Raw genomic sequence first — 22989 nt, forward strand, 5'->3', positions numbered from 1 at the left:
TTTTACAGCGAGAAGGAAGAATTAAATTACAAGATCCTTTGGGGAATGAGCAACAAACTAAGCATTCTTTTAAGTGCTTTCTAAATGATTTGCTATGAAATTAAAAATATTGATGTTTCTTTTTTTAGGATAAAGGTCTCTAGAGTCCTGCTTGTTTGTTTTGTTTTTTTGTAATTTCTGAATGAATTTGAATGTTTTGGTTTGTGATCGATTTAATAATAAAATTAGTTTCCTTACTAACACTGACCTTTAGTCTTGCTATTATTATTTACCTTATATTATCCAGGTAAAAATATGCATACACATAGCTTTACTCATACAATCGTGGCCAAAGGTTTTGAGAATGACACAAAAACTAATGCTTCCGTTTTTATTATGGCAACTTGCATATACTCCAAAATGTTATGAAGAGTCCCTCTTTGTCAAGAAAATGAACTTAATCCGAAAAGAAAAATTTCCACTGCATTTCAGCCCTGCCACACCTTCTGACCTGCAAGTGGTCCTGTTGTTGCGGCAGTGGTGTCCTAGCGGCTAAGGAAGCGGCCCTGTAATGAGAAGGTTGCCAGTTCGCCAAGGTGCCACTGAGCAAAGCACCGTCCCCACACACTGCTCCCTGCATGCCTCTAATAGCTGCCCACTGCTCACTCAGGGTGATGGATTAAATGCAGATGACAAATTTCACTGTGTGCACCGTGTGCTGTGCTGCTGTGTATCTCAATGACAATCACTTGACTTCACTTGTTAACACAGATGAGAGTGATAACAATTTAAAGGCTGTAGATCATTCTGTCATGCTGATAGCAGACTGGATGATTTAAAAGGAGGGTGATGATTGAAATCATTGTTCTGCAGTCATCATTGACATGCAGTCATCATTGCATTGCGTAAAAAGGGCGTCACAGGCAAAGTGAAAATGAAGTGATTGTCACTGGCAAACACAGCACACGGTGAACACGAAATGTGTCCTCTGCATTTAACCAATCCCCCTTAATGAGTAGTGGGCAGCCATGAAAGGCCACCAGGGGAGCAGTGTGGGGACGATGCTTTGCTCAGTGGCATCTTGGCAGCCAGAATTCAAACTGGCAACCTTCTAATTACGAGTCCAATTCTTTACCCGCTAGCCAATATATATATTCTTTACCACTGCCAATATATATATATATTGCTGCTACCAACATTGCACCTAAATCAACCATTTATTGGATAATCAAAACCTCAAGGACAGAGGTTTGAGTGTTGTGAAAAAGGCTTCATGGCGCCCAAGAAAGTCCAGCAAGTGCCAGGACCGTCTACAAAAGATGATTCAGCTGCGGGATTGGGGTGCCACCAGTGCAGAGCCAGGTGCATCTGCACACACAGTGAGATGAAGACTTTTGGAGGATGGTCTAGTGTCAAGAATGGCAGGAAATAAGCCACTTCTCTCCAAGAAAAACATCAAGGACAGACTGACATTCTGCAAAATTATATGGATTGGACTGCTGAGGACTGGGGTAAAGTATCCTAAAACCATTCATGTGTGGGGCTGCTTCTTGTACGAGGAAAGGTTATTTCCCCTTTCTCATGCTTTTCGCACTCCTCCTCTAAAAAATTATGTACACACACTGTCATGGCTTGCAAATGAGCAAGCCTTACAAATGCTCTGTGATTAGATGTAAAAATGAGCACAAATGTATTTTTTACATTTGCCTCTAAAGAATCAGTGGGTTAATTTTAGAGTTTCTGGAAAAATGAAAGTGAAAGTGAAGTGATTGTCATGTGAAACACTGAAGCAACAAAATGTGTCCTCTGCTTTTAACCCATTACCCTTAGTGAGCAGTGGGCGGCCATTAAAGGTGCCCGGGGAGCAGTGTGTGGGGACGGTGCTTTGCTCAGTGGCACCTTGACAGATCAGGATTTGAACTGGCAAACTTCTGATTACGGGGCCGCTTCCTTAACCGCTATGCCATGCCTGCCCTATGCTGACACGACTCCCTATCTGCACCAAACATTGTGGTTGGTGAATGGTGTTGATGATGTCATTTCTGCGAATGCCACCTCACTCTCTCTCCACCTTGACCTGCTTCTCTCCTCCTTATTATCATTTAAAGCAACAGACACAGAAATGTCCTGGAAAAATATAATTGTGGGACTGTCTCAAAGAGGCTTAAATGCTGCACCATGGAAATATACTTCAGATATAGTATTAGGGGACCACCAAGACCTACATAAAAGCAAAACAAAAAATTATGTCATGGGACCTTTAAAATGTTTCATGGAGTGGTCTGAACATATACTGCCTAAGAGTTGAATAAAACAACTAGTGCTGGATTGGATTTATGACTAGTACTTTTTTACTTCAAGCAAATGAAAGTAACTAAGTAACAGGTACTCAAAGTACATTTTAAATTAAGTATTTTTTTTTACTTAAGTAGATTTTTAGATGGGTACTTTTACCTGAGTAGAATTTAAGCAAAGCAAAGATGCATTCACTTAATTACATTTCTTTAGTACTTTTTCCACTTCTGCCCACCCACTTAAGAAATGACAAGCACCTGTACTGGCATGAAGGTGTGTACTGGTGCAGATGCTGCCTCATCGCTACTAGAAATGCCGGGGGGAAAAACTCACCTGAAAGCAGCAGGGTGACATTGGGTGAGTATTTGTTACATTGCTGATTTCTCAGGATTTTCCACTTACAAAGAATAAAAAAATAAGCAAAATTATGAACCCCCTAGCCATTAATAGGTACCGTTGTAGAGGTGAAAAAAGTCAAAAGTGTAGTATAGAGCATCTGTCCATGTTTGTAGGTACTGCAGGACAGTGCAGAGTAGTTTTTTTGTCCAGTGTTCAGGTGTACTTTATGTGTCAAATTATAATGCTATTGGTCAATTTGAAGATCCCTTAAGCTTTAGTTGTTACGGTGGTTGTGGTGACCCTCTGGTTTGTTTCATGCTAAGTCATGGATTAGCAGTTGCCAGGAACCAGGATTTATCTGCTGGTGTCTTCACTGGAGTCTGCTGGTGGTCTGTACGTTTGATTCAAGGTCTCGGAGAGAACAAACAGAAGCAGCGGCAGACGGTGGCATTGTACAACTGATCCTGAAATATGTGTTTATAGTGGTTTATTGGTGCTACAGTGGCCCAGCACCCTTACTAGGGTGAATTTAACACCTGTGTCTGTGTTTAACAGGGTGACTGTGTGATAAAGTGGACTTTATAATTGACATTGTGCCTTTAACAGAAGGCCAGAAAAAACAGATTTGTTTTCAGATTAGATTTAAACACTGAGACTGTGTCTGAGTCCTGGACACTGACTGGCAAGCCATTCAACAACTGCAGAGCTCTATATGAGAAGGATCTGCTACCAGCTGTGACCTTCTGTACTTTGGGTACCAGTAATGACCCCGCACCCGTTGATCAAAGGGGGCGTGGCAGGTCGTAAATAACTAAAAGTTCAGATACTGCGGGGCGAGACCATTTAGGGCTTTATAGGTCAAAAGTAGGATTTTGCAGTCAATCCTAAATTTGATGGGTAACCAGTGCAAAGATTGTAAAACTGGGGTGATGTGGTCAAATTTTGTAGTTCTAGTTAGAATTCTGGACAGCTTACGTCTGGCTGCTTGAGGCCCAAGTACAAGAGCTTCTGTCTTATCAGGGTTTAACAGAAGAAAGTTGGTGAGCATTAGAAAGTTGGTCTAATGTCCTTCAGACAATTCTCTATTCTGTTCAGCTGCTGCCTCTTGTCTGGCATTGCTGATAAATACTACTGTGTGTTGTCAGCATAGCAATGAAAGCTAATACCGTGTTTGCGAATGATGTGACCTAAAAGTAACATGTATAAGGAAAAGCAACGGACCTAGGACAGAACCTTGTGGAACACCAAAGTCTACTTTACTATGTGAAGACGAATCACCATTGATGTCCACAAACTGATACCAATCAGTCAGATATGATCTGAACCATACAAGGTCTATTCCCTTAATTCCAACAAAATTCTGTCAAGGAGAATAGTGTGATCAATAGTGCCAAATGCTGCACTCAGGTCAAGCAGGACAAGCAGTGAGATGCGGCCCTGATCAGAGCTGCTCTTCTACGACTTTTTCTATACATTTTCGATATAAATGGAACATTTAATGTTGGTCTATAATTCGAAAGCTGAATGCTATCAAGATCAGCCAACATACAGCCATTCTAGACACTGTGAATTGCTTGCCGATTGCAGTCCTCCTTAGCATGAGCCTCTATTATCTTCTTTCTGAGCTCCAGACTGATTTCTTTTGCGTTTGGCATGATGAGTAATATAGTCGTCCCTCTCATGTGTTCAAGTGCCCTGTTCCTTCGAGTCTTTTATGCTGATAGAATTTTGTTAGAAAGCCAATTGACTGGACAGTTGTGGTTTCATATCTGATCTTTACTGCAGGTGGATTTTGAAAGCAAATATTCACATGGGCCTAATATATTTGACCACCACATTTTTTACTATGTATTTGATATAAAGCAACAAAATGTATATTACAAAATTTGACTTTGTGAAGAACTTGTGAAAAATTCCTAGGGGGGCTAATAATTTTGGCCTCACCTGTATGCTTCCTGTAGTTCTTGACCAGGTTTCAACACACTTTCTCCATTTTTATCAATTAATATTTGTGAGTTTCACCCCTCACTTTCAATGTTAACATCGCGATTGGTGCAGCTGGTGTGAGGGAATTTGCCGGGTTTCATATTTTCATGCAGCTTGGCCTTGTTTATATGTCAGAGGTATGGCTTTCGGTTGCAACTCTCTCATGCACATTAAAATCATTTTGCACATAAAAACACATTTTGTTGTGTGCACTGTGTGATGTGCTGCAGTGTTTCATAATGACATTCACTTCACGTTCATCTTATAACCCTTGATGATGCAACATAACTGCCTTTTGTATTGTTGCTTGGCTAAGTTTGTGTGAGGGAACGAGAAATGGCTATCAATTTAGTGTCCTTTAATCTGATTTACCAAGCAAAAACCTTCCCTGTTAGCCTGCATTATCAATTTCACAACACTTGTTTCTTGTATAGTCCAAAATCAAGAGGGGAGAGAAGCAATCATGTCAAGGTTTTTTATGTGTTATAAAAAATAGGATTAATACACACAAAAATCCACACAAATACAAAGGGCCTCTCAGGCTACCAGTTCGGTTTTGTAGTAATACTTCTGCCTTCGGCTGCTCCGGTTAGAGGTCGCCACAGCACAACTGACCAATTGTGATATGATTAATAACTTGTATCATGACTAACCTTGCTTTGTTATCAAAGCAAATGACCACTCAAAGGCTGAATTGTGTATTTCTCAACTCAAACATGCAACAGCAACTATTAATCCAACGTTTTAAAAATAAAATGTTTTCTATAAAAATGACATTATTTTCAATATTGTAAATGTCCAAAAGTGTTTGCTCGCTTCCAACGCATTTATTGAAATTTACTTTTACACTATTCAAATCCATAAAACAACATTCCTAAAACATTAATATGCACATAATCACTCAATATATATCCACTGGTAAAACATGTACCTCTGCCTAAATCTGCCATTGTGCAGATAGATATTTTCAGTTATTTTAGATATCTTAGGTATATCTGATTATATACAAATACAATTAACCAAAACATCAACCATGTGTAATCATAGTATGACAAGAGTAATTCCCTAATTTACCTTCTCTAATTTACTTTCAACCTCTCTGACTGACACAAATCGTGGTCGCCGGCGTATTTTTCTCTTGGTGTTGTGTTTTGGGTTTCGCTGGTACATATCTGCAGCAGAGAAAAGAAACATTCCAAATGATCATCTGGTCAGATGTTAAGGGTTTGTTTAACTATTAAATAAACTGTTTAAAAACATGCAACATTTATGACACATATATTAATGTAATGTAGTACTAATGTAGGACTATTGAAAAGGAGGGGGGTGGGGGAGGGGACAAGTGGTAGAAGTTTAGCATGGGGTGGTTATTTTAATGCCTGTCTATATTGAACAGTCATGGCCAAAAGGTTTGAGAATGACACAAATACTGGTTTTCACAAAGTTTGCAGCTTCTGTTTTTATTATGCCAATTTGAATATACTCCAGAATGTTATGAAGAATGACCAGATTAATTTGCAAAGTCCCTCTTTACCATGAAAATAAGATAAGATACGATGATCCTTTATTAGTCCCACAAGTACTGTACAAGATAAGAGCAGCAAAAGACAATAACAGACACTATGTCGACTGTATAATATAAACGTTCACTGTAAAAATAAGCAAATAAATAGTCCTAGAACAACAAAATAATACAGTGAATTTTGAATTAAAAAATATGTTGGTATATACATAGAAGATATATTTATGAGAATTTACATATGAGTGGGTAGATATACACATATTGCACTTAAGAGAAATGTAGATGGTGTACTTGATGTGCATTTGTGTGGTCAGCTGTTGTAGAGCCTGACAGCGATTGGCAGGAAAGACCTTCTGAATCCACATCGTGGGTGCCACAGCCTGCCACTGAAAGAGCTGCTAAGTCCTGTCGGGGTCTCCTGACAGGTGGGAGATGCTGTCCAGCAGGAATGATAGCTTAGCCACCATTCTCACTCACCACCTCCTCTGGGTCCAGAGGGCATCCTAAAACAGAGCTGGCCCTCCAGATCAGCCTGTTCAGTCTCTTCTTCTCCCGAGCAGACCACACCATAAAAGATGGCTGAGGCCACCACAGAGTCATAAAAGGCCTTCAAGAGTGGACCCTTCCCCCCAAAAAAGACATGAGCCTCCGCAGCAGGTACAACTTGCTCTGCCTTTTCCTGTAGAGGGTATCAGAGTTCTTAGTCCAGTCCAGTTTATTGTTCAGATGAACACCAAGGTACCCGTAGCTCTCCACAGCCTCAATGTCCATACCCTTGAGGTTAAGTGGTTGTAGTGGAGGATGGTTGTGCCTGCGGAAGTCTACCACCAGCTCCTTGGTCTTTTCAGTTTTGATCTGGAGGTAGTTCTCTGTACTCCTTGTCCCCATTTGTGATGAGGCCAACTATTGCAGTCATCAGAGAACTTCTGCAGGCAGCAAATGGTGGAGCTGTAGGTGAAGTCTGCAGTATAGATGGTGAAGATTAGGGCTCCCGTACTGCAGATCACCCTGTCTGACACACAGCCCTGAGTTCTCACATACTGTGGTCAGTTGGCGAGGTAGTCCAGGATCCAAGTTGTGATGTGATGATTCACTCCTGTGTCCTCCAGCTTGTTCCTCAGGATTGTGGGAAGGAAATGTTCCATAAAATGACCTGCTGAGAAAAAGGGCTTTACAGGCAAGGATGTTGAAGTTGAGCTTTATTGTCATTTCAGCTTCATATATGTTAGACAGAACATTCTTCGGAACAAGGTGCTACATGACGTGAAAGTGAAGTGGTTGTCATTGTGAAACACAGCGCAGCACACGGTGCACACTACGAAATATGTCCTCTGCTTTTACCCTTGGTGAGCAGTGGGCAGCCGTGAAAGGTGCCAGGAAAGCAGTGTGTGGGGACGGTACTTTGTTAAGTGGCACCTCAGTGGCACCTTAGCGGTTCGGGACTTGAACCGGCAACCTTCTGATTATGGGTCTGTTTCCTTACCCGCTAGGCAACCACTGCCCCAATGTAACATTTAAACAATTACACAAAGTTACATACTGACAAGTACACGTGTGTGACACAGACAAATAATAAGTGCAATAATAGATAATATTACTCAATATAGCAGATGTAGTACGGTGGTTCTTTTACTTTACTTTATTTAGCAGACGCTTTTATCCAAAGCGACTTACAAGAGGAAGACACCAGCAATTCTCGTTCGATTTCTATAGAATATTGACTTTACAAACTAAGAGCCCTGATAAGGCTCAAACTTGTCAGTGAAGAACATGCTCAGAGATTGTTAGGTGCTAGACGAAGAAAAATTATAATGTATTTATACATTTTTGTATTGTTTGTGAAGTGTGTACGCATGTGCGTGTGTAAGTGTTAGATTTGTCTGTAATATTTTTTGAACAAGAGGGTTTTCACCTGCTTCTTAAAAGTGGTGATAGTCTCGGCTAGTCGTGTGGTGATGGGCAGGTTGTTCCACCAGCCAGGGACAACAACGGAGAACAGAGATGATTGGAATCGGAGACCCCGTGAAGAAGGAATTTTTAGTCTCCTTTCATTTGCTGATCCGAGAGAGCGTGCAGGAGTGTAGCTAGGTAGTATTGTATTGATGTAGGAGGGCGCAGTTCCATTTACAGCCCTGTAGGCAAGCATCAAGGATTTGAACTCAATGCGAGCAGCTACCAAGAGCCAGTGGAGGGAGGTAAGAAGAGGTGTAACATGGGTGTATTTTGGCTGATTGAAGATGAGACGGGCTGCCATATTTTGGATAATCTAGAGTGGTTTTATGGTGACTGCAGAGGCTCCAGCCAGGAGAGAGTTATAGTAGTCGAGTTTGGAGATGACCATTGCCTGGATGAGGAGCTGCGTAGCCTGTTGTGAGAGAAAAGGCCGAATCTTGCGAATGTTGTAGAGAGTGAACCTGCAGGATCTGGAGATCGCAGCAACATGATGGTTCAAACTCAGTTTGTCATCTATCCAAACTCCAAGGCTTTTTGCAGATGCCGTGGGTGTTAACAGTAGCGAGCCAATTTGAATTGAAAGGTTTTGCTGAGGGGAATTGTTGCCCGGAAAGATCAGAATCTCGGTTTTTGATAGATTGAGCTGGAGGTGTCGCTCCGACATCCATGCCTATATGTCTGAGAGGCAGGCCGAAATTTTTGTTGCTATAGTAGCATCTTCTGGTGGGAATGACAGATAGAGCTGGGTGTCATCAGCATAAGAGTGATAGGAGAAGCCATGTGATTGGATGATGTGACCAAGTGAGCGAGTGTATATTGAGAATAGAAGGGGGCCAAGGACAGAGCCTTGTGGAACCCCTGTGGTTACCCTAGAGAGGACAGATGTCTCACCTCCCCGTGATACCTTGAAGGACCTGTCGTGAAGATAAGAGGTGAACCAATCTAGTACGGTTCCTGTAACTCCTAAATCAGAGAGTGTGGTGAGAAGAATTTCATGGTTAACTGTATCGAAGGCAGCAGATAGATCAAGTAGGACAAGGACAGATGATCTGCGGGCAGCTCTTGCAGCACGAAGGTCATCCATCATTGCCAGGAGGGAGGTTTCAGTTGAATGCCCTTTCCTGAAACCAGACTGAAAAGTGTCGAGAAGATCATGCTCGTGGAGAAATGAGGAAAGTTGAGCCAAGACTGCTCTTTCAAGAATTTTTGAAAGAAAAGGAAGGTTGGAGCTATCCAATAGAGACGGGTTTAATGTGGGTTTTTTGAGCAGGGGAGCAATGACAGCCTGTGTAAAAGCAGTGGGAAATGTTCCTGTTGTGAGTGAGGAGTTTAAGACGTGTGTCAGAGCAGATAATATGGTGGGCTGTATGGACTGAAGGAGGTGTGAGGGGATTGGATCCAGGGAGCAGGTGGTGGGGTGACTAGACTGGAGAAGTTTAGACACGTCTGATTCAGAGAGGGGAAGTGTCCTGGTTTCAGAGGTAACAGCAGGACGGGGTCTGGGGTTAGGCAGTGAGAATTGTTTGCTAATGTCAGCCACCTTCTCTGTGAAGAAGGTAGCAAAGTCTTCAGATGAGAGAGAAGTGGAGGGGGTGGAGGATTCAGGAGACGGTTTTAGATGTACTGAATCTGTAGAATCAGTTCACTAAAAAAATCCATTCAAAAAATGTGTTCACCAAATCACAGAATCATTCAGTGCATGGCAGGAGGAGCCTGTGAACCTGAGCCTTGCTCAGGAAAAGCAGCAGGCAGGTGTGAGTGCAGTGAGGGAAAGACTTTTGGAGCATGGCCTGGTGTCACAAAGGGCAGCAACAAAGCCACTTCTCTCAAAGAAAAACATCAAAGACATACTGATATTCTGCAAAAGGTATAGGGATTGGACTGCTGAGGTCTGATGTAAAGTCATTTTCTTTGATGAAGCCCCTTTCCAATTGTGTGGGGCATCTGGAAAAATGATTGTCTGGAGAAGAAAAGGTGATTGCTGCAATCAGTCCTGTCTCGTGCAAACAGTAAAGCATAGTGTGTGAGGCTGCTTCTCACCCAAGGGAGTGGGCTCACTCACAATTTTGCCTAAGAACACAGCCATGAATTTAAAAAATCCTCCGGCAGCCACTTTTCCCAACCAACATTTTGGGTGAGAACAATGCCTTTTCCAGCATGATGGAGCACCATGCCATAAGGCCAAAGTAATAATTATGTGGCTTGGTGAAAAGAACATTGAAATTTTGGGTCCATGGGCAGGAAACTCCCCACACCTTAATCCAATTAAGAACTTGTGGTCAATCTTCAAAAATCAACAAATTCTGACAAACTTCAAACACTCATTATGAAGAAATGGTTTACCATCATTCAGGATTTGACCCAGAAGTTGATTGACAGCATAACAGTGTGGGGGAAAAAAGGGTCCACACTGCAAATATTTGCATAATCTTGATGTAACTGTCAATAAAAGCCTTTGGAACTTATAAAATGCATGTAATAATACTTCAATACACTACAGAAACAACTGAAAAAAAGACCTAAAAACACTGAGGCAGCAAACTCTGTGAAAACCAATACTTGTGTAATTCTCAAAACTTTCGGCCTCATCTGTAAAATAATCTTGTGGATTTGACAAGATTTGATGCATGCAAATTTGATTATCATTAGGGAATAAAATTAATGGGAGGTTTGAGAAAACATTGATAAAAGAGGAAAGTAGTAACTGATGTCTTAAAAGGTCCCCTATTCACTTGAGGTATTTTTTTTTACATTATTACTAGTTCCCCTAGCCTGTCTATGGTCCTGCAGTGGCTAGAAATGGTGATAGGTGTATTAGGTGGCCGTTCGGTTTCAATGTTCAGAGAGTGGCAGCGCAGAAGGTCAGATCTGGAATGTCTCCCCTTATGTAGTCATAAAGTGAAAGGTTACCTCCTCTTACCTGACTATAATTCTGCAACGCTGATGAATTTCAGAAATAGAGACTTCAGATTTAGTATTAGGGGACCACTATGACCTATATAAAAGCTAAGAAAAAATCATAATAGGGGACCTTTAACAGTGACCTATTATCAACTGATACACTAAATTAATCATGTAAAAACAATGGCCTGAGTTCTCTGACTATTTGTGTTACCATGGAAATTGATGGTGTAGACTCTGTGACCCTTGGTGACTGTAATCCCAGAGCTGCTGCCACTCTGAAAAGATTCCTCTAGTTCCCGTGAAGACAGTGAAGTTACACGCCCTTTGTCATCCTAAAAACACATAAATCATATCTCGTTTATTATGATAACTCGGTAATACTGAACAAACTGCAATACAACTGTAACTGTAATTAGAAGTTTGACAAGTGAAATACATTTTATTGTCTGAAAAGTTATATTCTACATGGAAATGTGAAAAACTGCAAAATCACATGAAGAGCATGTGAGACAAAAAAACAGAGTCAGAGTCTTCTAATCTATAGCCAGCATTAATCTGTTCCCACTGCCTTTGCACTTCAATTCTCATGACCATTACCTGAGATTATAGACACCGAGCAATCATCCTGTCAACATGCTCCACCATCTGGCTTTAGCTAATCTTGGTTTTTAGAAACAGTTTGAGGAGCCACAGACTATTGTCTGTTCCTAGGTCACATTACAAGCTCAGAGGTGACAGAGTTTGCAGTGGCCGCCCCACGTCTATGGAATCAGTGTCAGGTGCTGTCAATCACTGCTTTTAAATCTCAATTAATCTCAGTTTTATTCAACCCCTTGTTTAATTAAAATGGCTGCATGTTCTCTCTTGTTTTATTTTATTGTGTTTTCTTTATATTCTTTATTGTATTTTGTTTTGTGTTTATTTGCATATGCTGGGTCACCAAGATGCCACTGAGGTAACCTTGAGCAACATACTGTCCACAGACACTGCTCCATGGGCATACAGTATGTCTCAGTGACCTTTGACAGGCCCCCTTAGTGTGTATATCTTCTGAATGTATAGCTTCTGAAAGTTGGTCATGGACACTTAATATATCCTCAATAAAAAATCTGTAGACTAGTAATGGCTGAGACAAAGCAAAAGCTAACTGAACATACTGCCTACCTGCATGTAAGCATACACTCACCATTAGGCCATATTCAATCCAGTTGCTGTTTTCTCCCTTGTAATACCACAGCCACTGAGTTGTGAGGACGTAATATGGTGGCTTGGTTACAGAGGAGATTGTGGACAGCCGTCTCACCGGATCTGAGCCTCGCATCATTGCCAGGAAATCAATTGGCGAGGAACAAGGACTTGAGAGTGGGGTGTTAAAAGAAAAGAGAGAATAAAAATGGTGTAAAGACAGACATTTCCGTATTACAGTGATACCATGGTAGTTAGAAATTTTAGAACCCCTTAGACCTTTCTATATTTCTGCATAAAGCTGAAAAAAAAAATCGGATTTTCACATGCCAAAAAAATAGCCCAATTAAACAAGGGAACGGTGGTGGTAAGGAAGCGGATCTTTAATCGGAATCCCAAACCACCAAGGTGCAACTGAGCAAAAGTTCTGTCCCCACACACTGCTCCCTGGGCGCCTTTCATGGCTGCCCACTGCACACTAAGGATGATGGGTTAAAAGCTGAGGACACATTTCAATCACCACAATGACATTTTGTCCACAATAACACATTTGTTTATTTAGGAGAATGATGGTATGCTACATTTTCTTCAGCCTTGTCTACATAATCTGTAGCCACACTACAGACAGACAGCAATGTTCTTTTTGGGGAACAGTGGCTTTCTCCTTGCAATTTCTTCCATTTAATATCTGAATGTAGATTGGTGAAGTCCACATTTTCTAGAGATGGTTTTGTAACCTTTTCCACACTGATTAGCAGTACCAACTTTTTTTGAGGTCCTCAGAAATCCTTTTTTCCATATTACACTCCCAAATGCATGTGTTGGGAGGCCTGACTGTAAACACCTGACACTATTTGCCCAATCATATTAACTTTAATTACCAGATATTAAATAATTGTTTTGATCATTTTTTTATATCATATTTATGCAGGAATATAGACTGTATGGCCAGATAAGCTTATCTCAGACCTGTGCCATAACCAGTTCAGGTTGTCACACGGATCGATATTGGATCGGTTACTCTCAACAAGTTATGTGCCAGAGACGGCATGTGACATCGAGCCGGTAGAATCTCACAAATGTGTGTGGTGATGCCCAGTGCGCTGGGTTGGTGGTGATGGGTTTGACACTGGCCTGAGACGACGAGCCCCCTTAATAAAGTGGGTGCAGACCCACAGTCACGTCGCCAAAGCCCACATGACAAGCCAATATGGCGGCAAGGTAAACCTTAACCTCAATCCTGCTGCTCTTGCAGGAAGGACAAGATCATGGCGACAGAGAATTGGAATGTGGTCACATACTCTCACTCTACGCAACACCCACAATCCTTACACCAGGGACATCAGTGAGTCGCACACATTGAAAGGAGCAGAGTGCTACTCGGTTTGCATTCCAACATGTGCAGTCAAAGGGAGTGTAGCGCCCGCTGCTTGTTGATATATTCTGGTACGTATAGACGTGTTGTCTATACGTACCAGAATCCCATGAAAAAATGTCCCAGTGCCAGAAACACTATCAGGAGCTCCACGCAATTGATATGCCACACACCATTCACCAATCTGCCCTTGTGGATGGCCCCCAGCGAAGCATTAGTCATAATGACTTTCCTGCGAAGATAGTCCCCACCAGGACGGCCATTGTCAGGAAAGCAGGACACCCTCAGGGGTTCATGGCGCAATCTGACGCCCCCAGGCGTCGAAGCATAGCCTCCTCCAGGCATTCTGAGAAAGCAGTCAGAAGCTGACGGGCAGAGAATTTCGCCTTCAGCTACCACTTGCTTTCATAGCGATATGTGGTAGCCTCTCTGATGACTTCCAGCAAGGGGCTGCCTAGCTTTGCAGCTGCCCTTTTGCAAACATCATGCAGGTCCATGATGGAAAAAACATTCTAACAGCTAATAAATTTAAAGATCATGCAGAGGCCAAAACATATCAACAATCTCTAGGCTACTGTTTTGCAGGTGAAATGAAAATATGCTTAATTAAGGCGATGGTTAGAAAAACTTATGACTGTTCTGATCATATAATCAAGAGCAGAAGTGTGTATTTTGTGGAGCAGGTCATGTCAAAACATGTCTTGTGAGTGGACTCCTACCTGTGTGTATTCTGGGGGTTACAGTAAGCTCTCTCTATCTCCTCCATGTCTCTCAGTTCTATCCAGTGTCCATCCATGAAAACCTCCCACTTGTACGGTAGATTAAAGTGCACTCGTTTACACTGTTCTGTACAAAAAGACCATGCACATGTACAAACAGAATAAACAACTGTTCCATAGATGAAAACACTGTTTCTCTGTGACACATGATGGGTTTTTAGAGATTATTTGTCAAATTCTTTTTTTAAGCCTTTGAAAAGGGTGAAAAGTTGTTAGAAGCCTAGAGGATAACACACTCTCTTATGAACCAGAAGACCACAAACACACTGGTTCAAACCCCACTTACTACCATTGTGTCCCTGAGCAAGACACTTAACTCTCATTTGCTCAGTTTGCTAAATGCCATGAATGTGGCTAATATGTGAAAGCAAGAGACCATGTGTGTCTTTGGGGTTAAAACAGTATTTAAATTTAGGTTCTCAAGTGAGAAAAGACAAATTTGATCATTTATAGAGGTTTTCTTGACCTAAAAAGAATAGTTAATATGATTTAAATGCTTGTGTTCATACATTAATATTTAACACATTAGTTCTGACAACCCTTCTTGTTTTAAAGAAACTCTGAGTTAATTATGGGTCCTGAATGATATTTGTGCATCCTTACTCAAATAAGCAAATTGTATGGAACATTTCTGTGCACAGCATAGAGCTTGAGATTGAAATTAGTATGAGACACACAAACCCTGAAACTTGCAAGTTCTTCTGATGAAGTGAAGACAGATAACATTTCTGTCCTCCTGAGACAATATCTCCACAGGAGCATCACGACTGCCTCCTACACACACACACACACACACACAAAACATGTGGACCCTTTTTATGGATAGAATATTGTATTGTGCCCATGAATATTCCTATAGTTAATTCAACTGTAAAACAAAGTAAACAATGTAGACAAAGAAAACTATTCAAATTAGTTATCATAAATCAGAAAAGTTCAAAAATACAATAAATATTGAAAATCAAGATACTGTTCTAATGCAATTTTTACGTCCAGCCCTTGTCTTGCCTCTCCAAATATTAAGCAATGGTATGAAAGTTGAGTGCATATAAGTGGTGGACCTGAGGTCGGCATATATGTGCTGAGTCGCAGCACGTTTTGGTAGATAACTGGCACATTGCGTATGATGTCATCACCGAGGCCACGCTCCTGCAGAAGTCTCCGTCCAACAGCATCAACAGAATGCAGCCGTTTACAGCGTGGACCGAAGATACAGTCACCCTGAATAAAGTGCAGGCAGAGGTGCAGTCTGGAGCACTCATCCCCAAATGAACACTGGCCACTTGGACCACTGCCTTTACTGTAGTGAGAACATACCTGGACACACAAAATCACACACAGTCACTTATTACACTTGCATACAGAACACCAACAACTAAACTAAAATATCAGATTATATTCAAATCAACTTAATAATACCACAGTTGGTTCTGACTCATCTTTTCAAACACCAACATACCTTACACCCCAGAAAAGGTCATCTCTAAATACAATGAAGAAATTAGAAACTGGGAAAATATCAATAATATACATATGGTTGACACAATGCCAAAAGCTCCTAGCGTATCTAGAGTTTATTGCTGATAAAATGTGTGTGTGTTTTTATATATGACACACACACACAGTACAGGCCAAGTTTGGACACACCTTCTCATTCAATGTGTTTTCTTTATTTTCATGACCATTGGTTTTATATTCTAGTTTCTTCAATATTGCCACCCTTTGCTCTGAGTACGGCTTTGCACACTCTGAAATAGTTTTCACTTCACAGGTGTGCCTTATCAGGGTTATTTAGTGGAATTTCTTGCTTTATCAATGGGTGTTGGGACCCTCAGTTGTGTTGTGCACAGGTCAGGTTACTATACAGCAGACAGCCCTTTTGGACAACTGTTAAAATTCATATTATGGCAAGAACCAATCAGCTAACTAAAAAAACCAAGTGGCCATCATTACTTTAAGAAATGAAGGCCGGTCAGTCAGTCCAGAAAATTGCAAAAACTGTCCCAAAGTGGAGTCGCAAAAACAATCAAGCGCTATAACAAAACTGGCACACATGAGCACCAACCCAGGAAAGGAAGACCAAGAGTAACCCCTGCTTCTGAAGACAAGTTCATCCGAGTCACCAGCCTCAGAAATCGCAAGTTATTAGCAGCTCAGATCAGAGACCAGATAAATGCCACACAGAGTTCTAGCAGCAGACCCATCTCTAGAACAACTGTTAATAGGAGACTGCGCGAATCAGGCATTCATGGTCAAATATCTGCCAGGAAACCACTGCTAAGGAGAGGCAACAAGCAGAACAGATTTGTTTGGGCCAAGAAACACAAGGAATGGACATTAGACCAGTGGAAATCAGTGCTTTGGTCTGATTAGCTCAAATTTGAGATCTTTGGTTCCAACTTCAGTGTCTTTGTGAGATGCAGAAAAGGTGAAAGGATGGGATTCCACATGCCTGGTTCCCACTGTGCAGTATGGAGGAGGTGTGATGGTGTGGCAGTGTTTTGCTGGTGACACTGTTGGGGATTTATTCAAAATTGAAGGCACACTGAACCAGCATGGCTACCACAGCATCCTGCAGCGACATGCCATCCCATCCGGTTTGCGTTTAGTTGGACGATCATTTATTTTTCAACAAGACAATGACCCCAAACACACCTCCAGGCTGTGTAAGGGCTATTTGACCAAGAAGGAGAGTGATTGAATGCTGCAGCAGATGACCTGGCCTCCACAGTCACCAGACTTGAACCCAATTGAGATGGTTTGGGGTGAGCTGGACCGCAGAGTGAAAGCAAAGGGGCCAACAAGTGCTAAACACCTCTGGGAACTCCTTCAAGACTGTTGGGAAACCGTTTCAGGTGACTACCTCTTGAATGCCAAAAGTGTGCAAAGCAGTAATTGGAGCAAAGGGTGGCTTTGAAGAAACTAGAATATAAAACATGTTTTCAGTTATTTCACTTTTCTTAAGTACATAACTCCACATGTGTTGATTCAGTTTTAAAGTGAAGTGATTGTCACATGTGATACAAAGCAGCACAGCACACGGTGCACACAGTGAAATTTGTCCTCTGCATTTATCCCATCACCCTGAGTGAGCAGTAGGCAGCCGTGACCGGCGCCCGGGGAGCAGTGTGTGGGGACGGTGCTTTGCTCATTGCCACCTCAGTGGTACCTTGGCGGGTCGGGATTCGAACCGGCAACCTTCTGATTACGGGGCCGCTTCCTTAACCGCTAGGCCACCACTGCCCCAGTTTTGATACCAAGGTAAATGTTCATGAAAATAAAGAAAACACATTGAATGTTTGCCTGTACTATGTGTATATATATATCACATGCACAATCAGCCATAACATTAATACCCCTGACAGGTGAAGAGAAGAAGATAAAATAGATAAGCATTTGAGCAACAAGGCAGAAATTGTAATGCCTAAACAGGTTTACAGTCTCTTAACCAGCAGCTCAACAGTGGTCCACAGAAACAACTGGCAAAAAGATCTAAAAACATGGAAGCAGCAAACTTTGTGAAAACCAGTATATGTCATTCTACAAACTTGTAGAGAGAAAGGTCTTGTTTATTGGTGGATAACTGTAAATTTCTCTTCACATAAAATATCATAAAAAGGCTTCAGGGTCAATGTTTTAGGGGTCAGGAAATTCATCACTTTCCTTGAACCAGATCACTCACTGGTCAAACAAATGATCACTAAATTGGTCTTAATTGCCCAGCTTGGGGCAGTGGTGGCCTAGCGGTCAAGAAAGTGGCCCTGTAATCAGAAGGCTGCCGGTTTGAATTCTGATCCACCAAGGTGCCACTGAGGTTCTACTGAGCAAAGCACCACCGCCACACTTTCACTCTGCAAAAGTTTGCCTTCATGACCACAGCATATCCTAGCAAAGCCTATATTCACACTCTTTTGTACAGATCCTGCTTTCACATTATGGTTCAATAGAGGAATTAGAACAAATACAATGTTATGCACGTGTGTGTAATAAATATACATACACACACACATTTGCATCCTTCGTTCAACTAGCTCAAATGTGTGACCTTTTTTTAATTTACAAATCAGATGCTTTGTACAAAAAACATTTACTTGATTTCCTAATAAACATTTACTTGATTTCCTAATAAAAGCTGGGTCGTATCCTTGAACAGAACTTAGTAAAGGAATATTATTTCAGATGTTTGCCTCAATTAAAAGCATACATATGAAAAATCAAACACTTGGAATTCTGATCTTTCAGCTCTTTTAACGGATGACCAGTACCTCTCCATTTTTGATCTGGTAAACGCATTGTCTGTATTGGCCAGACATAGTCTGATGCAACTAAAAGTGTGGTAACATCTGGCTTAACTGACAAACGCTAGACTGGTAAGGATTTATTAAAAAAATCAACCCAGCACACAAATGTTGTAGAAAGCAACAAGTATACAGCAGCAGACATTATGAATATGTTCTGTCCATATCTTAATCTTTAAACATTTTGACAAACTTTAAGCTTTTAGCCAAATATTTGGATCCCAGTTTGAACCTGATACACTCCCAATGGAGTATTCTGCTGTATTCCCTAACAACAGTTCCCTCCATCCTTTCTAAGAGAATTAAAGATGTTATACACTTTATAACATTAGAAAAAAATGATACATACTGCAGAGATTATCCCACACATTTCCACCCTTCCACATCTCTCTGGAGGAACCACTCAATAAAGACTAAAACCTGCTGTAGAAATGTATAGAACAGTGAAAATCCACCCCTGCTTTTCTTGGGGCAACTATATAAATCTTGTGAGACATGTATACCTTTTCCAGATTAAGAAGTTGCTAAAAGTTAATGAAGTGATTTAAAAATGATCAAACATAAGACTTGAATTCTAACTTGAATTCTGACTTCTCCCTGCAAAGTATAACATCCCTGAACTCAGCATGCTTGATGTGAAATGACAAGTCTGAGATGAAAAGCACTGACAACTGGAGAATTTCTCCTCATTTTAGTTTTCCAGCAGTGATTAATGTTTTATGTGTTCAAAAACACACAGTATAATTGCACACTTTTGTGTGTCAAACAGTGAGCAGAATTCAGGTCAACATTATGCACAAATATACATTTAAAGAAAGGTTTTCTTTTCACTCTTTATTGTTTCACCATTAATTTGTAATAAAATGTCAAATCTAGGGTAGACAAATATAATGTGCCAAAATTAATAACACAATAAAAATGTCATGTCTTTATTGAGAACAAACATAAAATAATCATATTGTTAGCGGAACTATAGAGTTAATGACCTAAAAAAGCTAATTGGAGTCTTGTTAACAAAATTAGTTTGGAGGTGTGGATTAGATCAATTTTGATAAAATTCACTCAAACTTTTTGAGTTTGTTCCATACAAGACGAATGTGTGAGTCATGTCTCACCAAAAAGAGCTTCCAGAGGATCTACAATCAAGAATGGATTTTATATACAGCGGAAAAGGGGTTACAAAGTAATTTCAAAATCTACAGTCAATCACACAATCTAAAAAAGGAGACACTTTTGACCTGTGGCTACTCTACCAAGAAGTCAAATTGATTCAAAAGTATTCTATGAGGTGAAGACACCATGAAGAAAGCTGCTGCTTACAAAAAAGAATATTGCTGCACACCTGAAGTTTGTAATTGGGCAAATTGACACTCCACAGCAGTTCTGGATAAATGTTTTGAGGCCTGTTATTTATTATTAATCAGTTATTAATTCCAAGGGTTTGTATGCCTTTTCTATTAGTAGTATGATTTGTTTATGGTTGTTCTCAATAAACACATGATTATGTGTCAATACCCATACTTAGATGAAGATCTGATCACATTTTACAACAACTTAATGCATAAAAAACATGAAATTCCCAAAGGATTAATACTTTTTTTTGCCACTGCATATTTACTATCCATGAGCATAACACAAAGAAAAGGACAGATTCTCTCTCCACTTTACCTCTGACATCCATGTGTTCAGTACACACTCTCCAGCTTGTTTTGTTATTAAATTTTTCTTTTTGTTTGTTTATTTAGTTTTTTTTTTTTTTTTTTTTTTTACATCCCAGTGGGCAGAGCAGAACATCAGCAACTGATCTTCATCTTGGTCGCCTCCACCACCCTTTGTAGTTTTTTTTTTTTTTTTAAAGCCCTGATGACTTAATGTTTTTCTTCTGATACTTCAGCTGCACAGCTACTGAAACCAGGTGTGCGAGGTGAGGCAGCAGGAGCAGAAAGGCAGGTCACATGACAGAAGGTGAAGATTTAGACTGTAGTTATGTGAAGAAAAACAGGAACAAAACAGAGTTAATGTCTTACTGTATGTGAGATTTTGCAAGTGCTTCTTGGGATAGGGTTGTTAATGTGAACATGTGAGTTCATGAGAGAGGAATAAACATGTGTCAACTAATGTGAGGCATGTATCCGGTTCCAGTCAGCTTTACGGAACATTTTCAATGTTCTCAAATGTTAAGATCACCCCCCCCCCCCCCAAAAAAAAAAAAAAGTTGTGAGCATTGTTACTTGTTATGGAGGTAGATTTACATGGATTATCTCAAAAAAGGTTATTTCACTGGCAACTGGACTTGTTATGATCCTTGACAATGTTTCACGCTTCCATTCCAGAAGGTTTTCTGACTGGTTGGAGAAGCAGGTTTTAAACACAGGTGACCACTTCAGGATTTCATAGGGTTTATGGAATCCTGAAGGTGGTAATTGGTGGTCACCTGTCGTTCTCACTGGCTTTCATTTATGTTAATGTGACCATCTGAGCCAAAGTGTGAATGACTTTGAAACAGTCTGGGAACAGTTGAAAGAAGTGCATTGTTAATGGATTATAGATTATGTCCAAGTCCACCTCCTCTGAGGATTGTTCAATCTTGCAAAGTCGTTCATACTCAGGCGGTCTCTTTAACATACATGAAAGCCAAGTAGAAGAACAGACCACAGGTGACACCCAATTACCACCTTCAGGATTCCACAGGGTTTGCTTCTCCGCCCTGTCAGTCAGACATGAAAAAGCCCTCTGGAATTAAAGGGTGAAACGTTGTCAAGGATCCATAACAAGTCAAGTTACCAGAGAAATAACCTTTTTGAGAACCATGACCTGGATGACTGAAAACCTTCACAGATATTTACAGGGATTCAGGGCATTATTCAACATCAATCACATTTGAAGAAATGGTGATGCAGGTCTCTTCTATTGTTAAACTGGAAGTTGGTGAATGATCTGTATCGCCCTTAACTCCAGCCGCCATAACATTTTCAAAGAACTCCTGCTAGAAAGAGAGTCCCAGACAGCCATTACTCAAACAAAAGAAAATCAAACCCTGACTGAAATTTTTTAATGGAAGCATTGCCCTTTTGGTCTGTAACCTATTGGAGGAAGTTAGTTCTAGGCACAAAATGCATGGATCAAAGGTAAATCTTTACCTCTGCATTAGTGCCAACTGCACAAATACAATACAGATAGAGCTGCCACATAAATAACAATTTAACTTTAACTTTCATTCTTTTATAATCCTTGTGGTTTAGTGTACAGATGGGTTTAAGAATGAAGAGTGAGTATGAGAGATGAATGTGCATCATTAGCAACAGTGACAAATGTGTACATCAGGCAGTGGAGTGATCTGTTGTTTAGCTATTTGTGTACGTTGTTGGCTTAAGAAGGGTAGATGTGTGAGTGTACCTCTGGCAGTAGTGACGAGTCATTCTGCAGCAGAAGTAAAAACAGGTCATCTTCTTGTAGCTCGTGCAGGGAGCACTCCCTGAGGAGCGGGTAATTATGCTCTGACCACACATCATGCGAAAATTTACACTGCCTCCTAGCACAAACACATACGGCAAGTTAAACAAACAATTCATCTATCTTACCAAAAAGCTTTTCCCATGGTGGACAGTAATAATAAAAAGAGTTAGATATACTAAATAAAATAAATGTATTGTTCTGCGTGAGTACTGGAAGATTATTTGTAAATAAAATGTTAATGCAGACAAACAGAAGTAAGAAAACAAACAAGCAATAGCTTTCAACTCGAGTGTGGACATTTCTTCACAATGTTGAAACAAATATTGTATAGAATCAACTAGGCATTAAATACTGAATACGATCATAAAAATTCCTCACAGTGACCCGTGACGCGCCAGCTTGCCTGCCTGCCTACCTGCCCTTCCCATAGCGACATGTGCCGTAGATGAAGTATTTGCAGAGGTGCAGCTCCTGGCACTTGGTGCACTTCTGTTTGGGATAGTTCCAGCACAGGCGAAGAGAGGTTTTCGCAACTATGATACAGTCGCTTCCGGACTGATCACTGTTCCTCACCACAGCGAACCTCGGGCAGCTGGTCACGATGTACCAGAAATCATCTTCCTCTATGTCGAAGCGCTGAAAAACTCTATGGTACAGCTGCAGCAGCTCCATTGACCCTTTATTTGAGCACAAGACGGACGTAGCGTGATTAATGACCCTGCCATAATTCGACATTTCGACCCCCTCTAAACACAAACAGACCCTCCTCTGGCAGAAAGAGAAACTGGAACGACATGTCATTAGGTGCCTCTGGGGCCATCTACTGGACTGGGGTGGAATGTAGCTCTCTCTTCTAGGTTCCTTCAGAAAGAGTAATACCAAAACATTACTCTTTGAATATTTCATTGTTACGTACAT

General features: G+C 40.8%; 1 protein-coding gene across 2 annotated transcripts; it reads right to left on the bottom strand.

Moving 5' to 3' along the window:
- Positions 1-5060: 5060 nt before the first annotated feature.
- Positions 5061-22904, bottom strand: parp12b (poly (ADP-ribose) polymerase family, member 12b). Of its 2 annotated transcripts, none has more exons than XM_028954871.1 (8): positions 22487-22904; positions 22012-22147; positions 15379-15634; positions 14999-15091; positions 14258-14384; positions 12165-12333; positions 11190-11310; positions 5061-5771 (listed from the first exon to the last, which is right to left on the bottom strand). In XM_028954871.1, the coding sequence occupies exons 1-8, from the start codon at positions 22870-22872 to the stop codon at positions 5665-5667; spliced, it is 1395 nt and encodes a 464-aa protein (XP_028810704.1). In that variant the 5' UTR covers positions 22873-22904; the 3' UTR covers positions 5061-5664. The 2 variants fall into 2 exon arrangements, with proteins under 2 accessions (XP_028810704.1, XP_028810705.1); XM_028954872.1 differs by having other exon boundaries at positions 15379-15538; positions 22487-22899.
- Between the last annotated feature and the right edge of the window lie 85 nt (positions 22905-22989).

The sequence above is a fragment of the Denticeps clupeoides genome, chromosome 15, assembly GCF_900700375.1.
Source record: "Denticeps clupeoides chromosome 15, fDenClu1.1, whole genome shotgun sequence".
Taxonomy (NCBI): Eukaryota; Metazoa; Chordata; class Actinopteri; order Clupeiformes; family Denticipitidae; genus Denticeps; species Denticeps clupeoides.

Bases quoted from the DNA above. Each gene is read 5' to 3' on its own strand.
- parp12b (XM_028954871.1), bottom strand. From the start codon at position 22,872: ATGACATGTCGTTCCAGTTTCTCTTTCTGCCAGAGGAGGGTCTGTTTG. The intron at 22,148-22,486 runs GTAGGCAGGCAG...TGTTTGTGCTAG, and splicing joins TGTCGCTATGGGAAGGGCAG to GAGGCAGTGTAAATTTTCGC. The intron at 11,311-12,164 runs GTGAGTGTATGC...ATGTGTTTTTAG, and splicing joins GGATTGAATATGGCCTAATG to GATGACAAAGGGCGTGTAAC.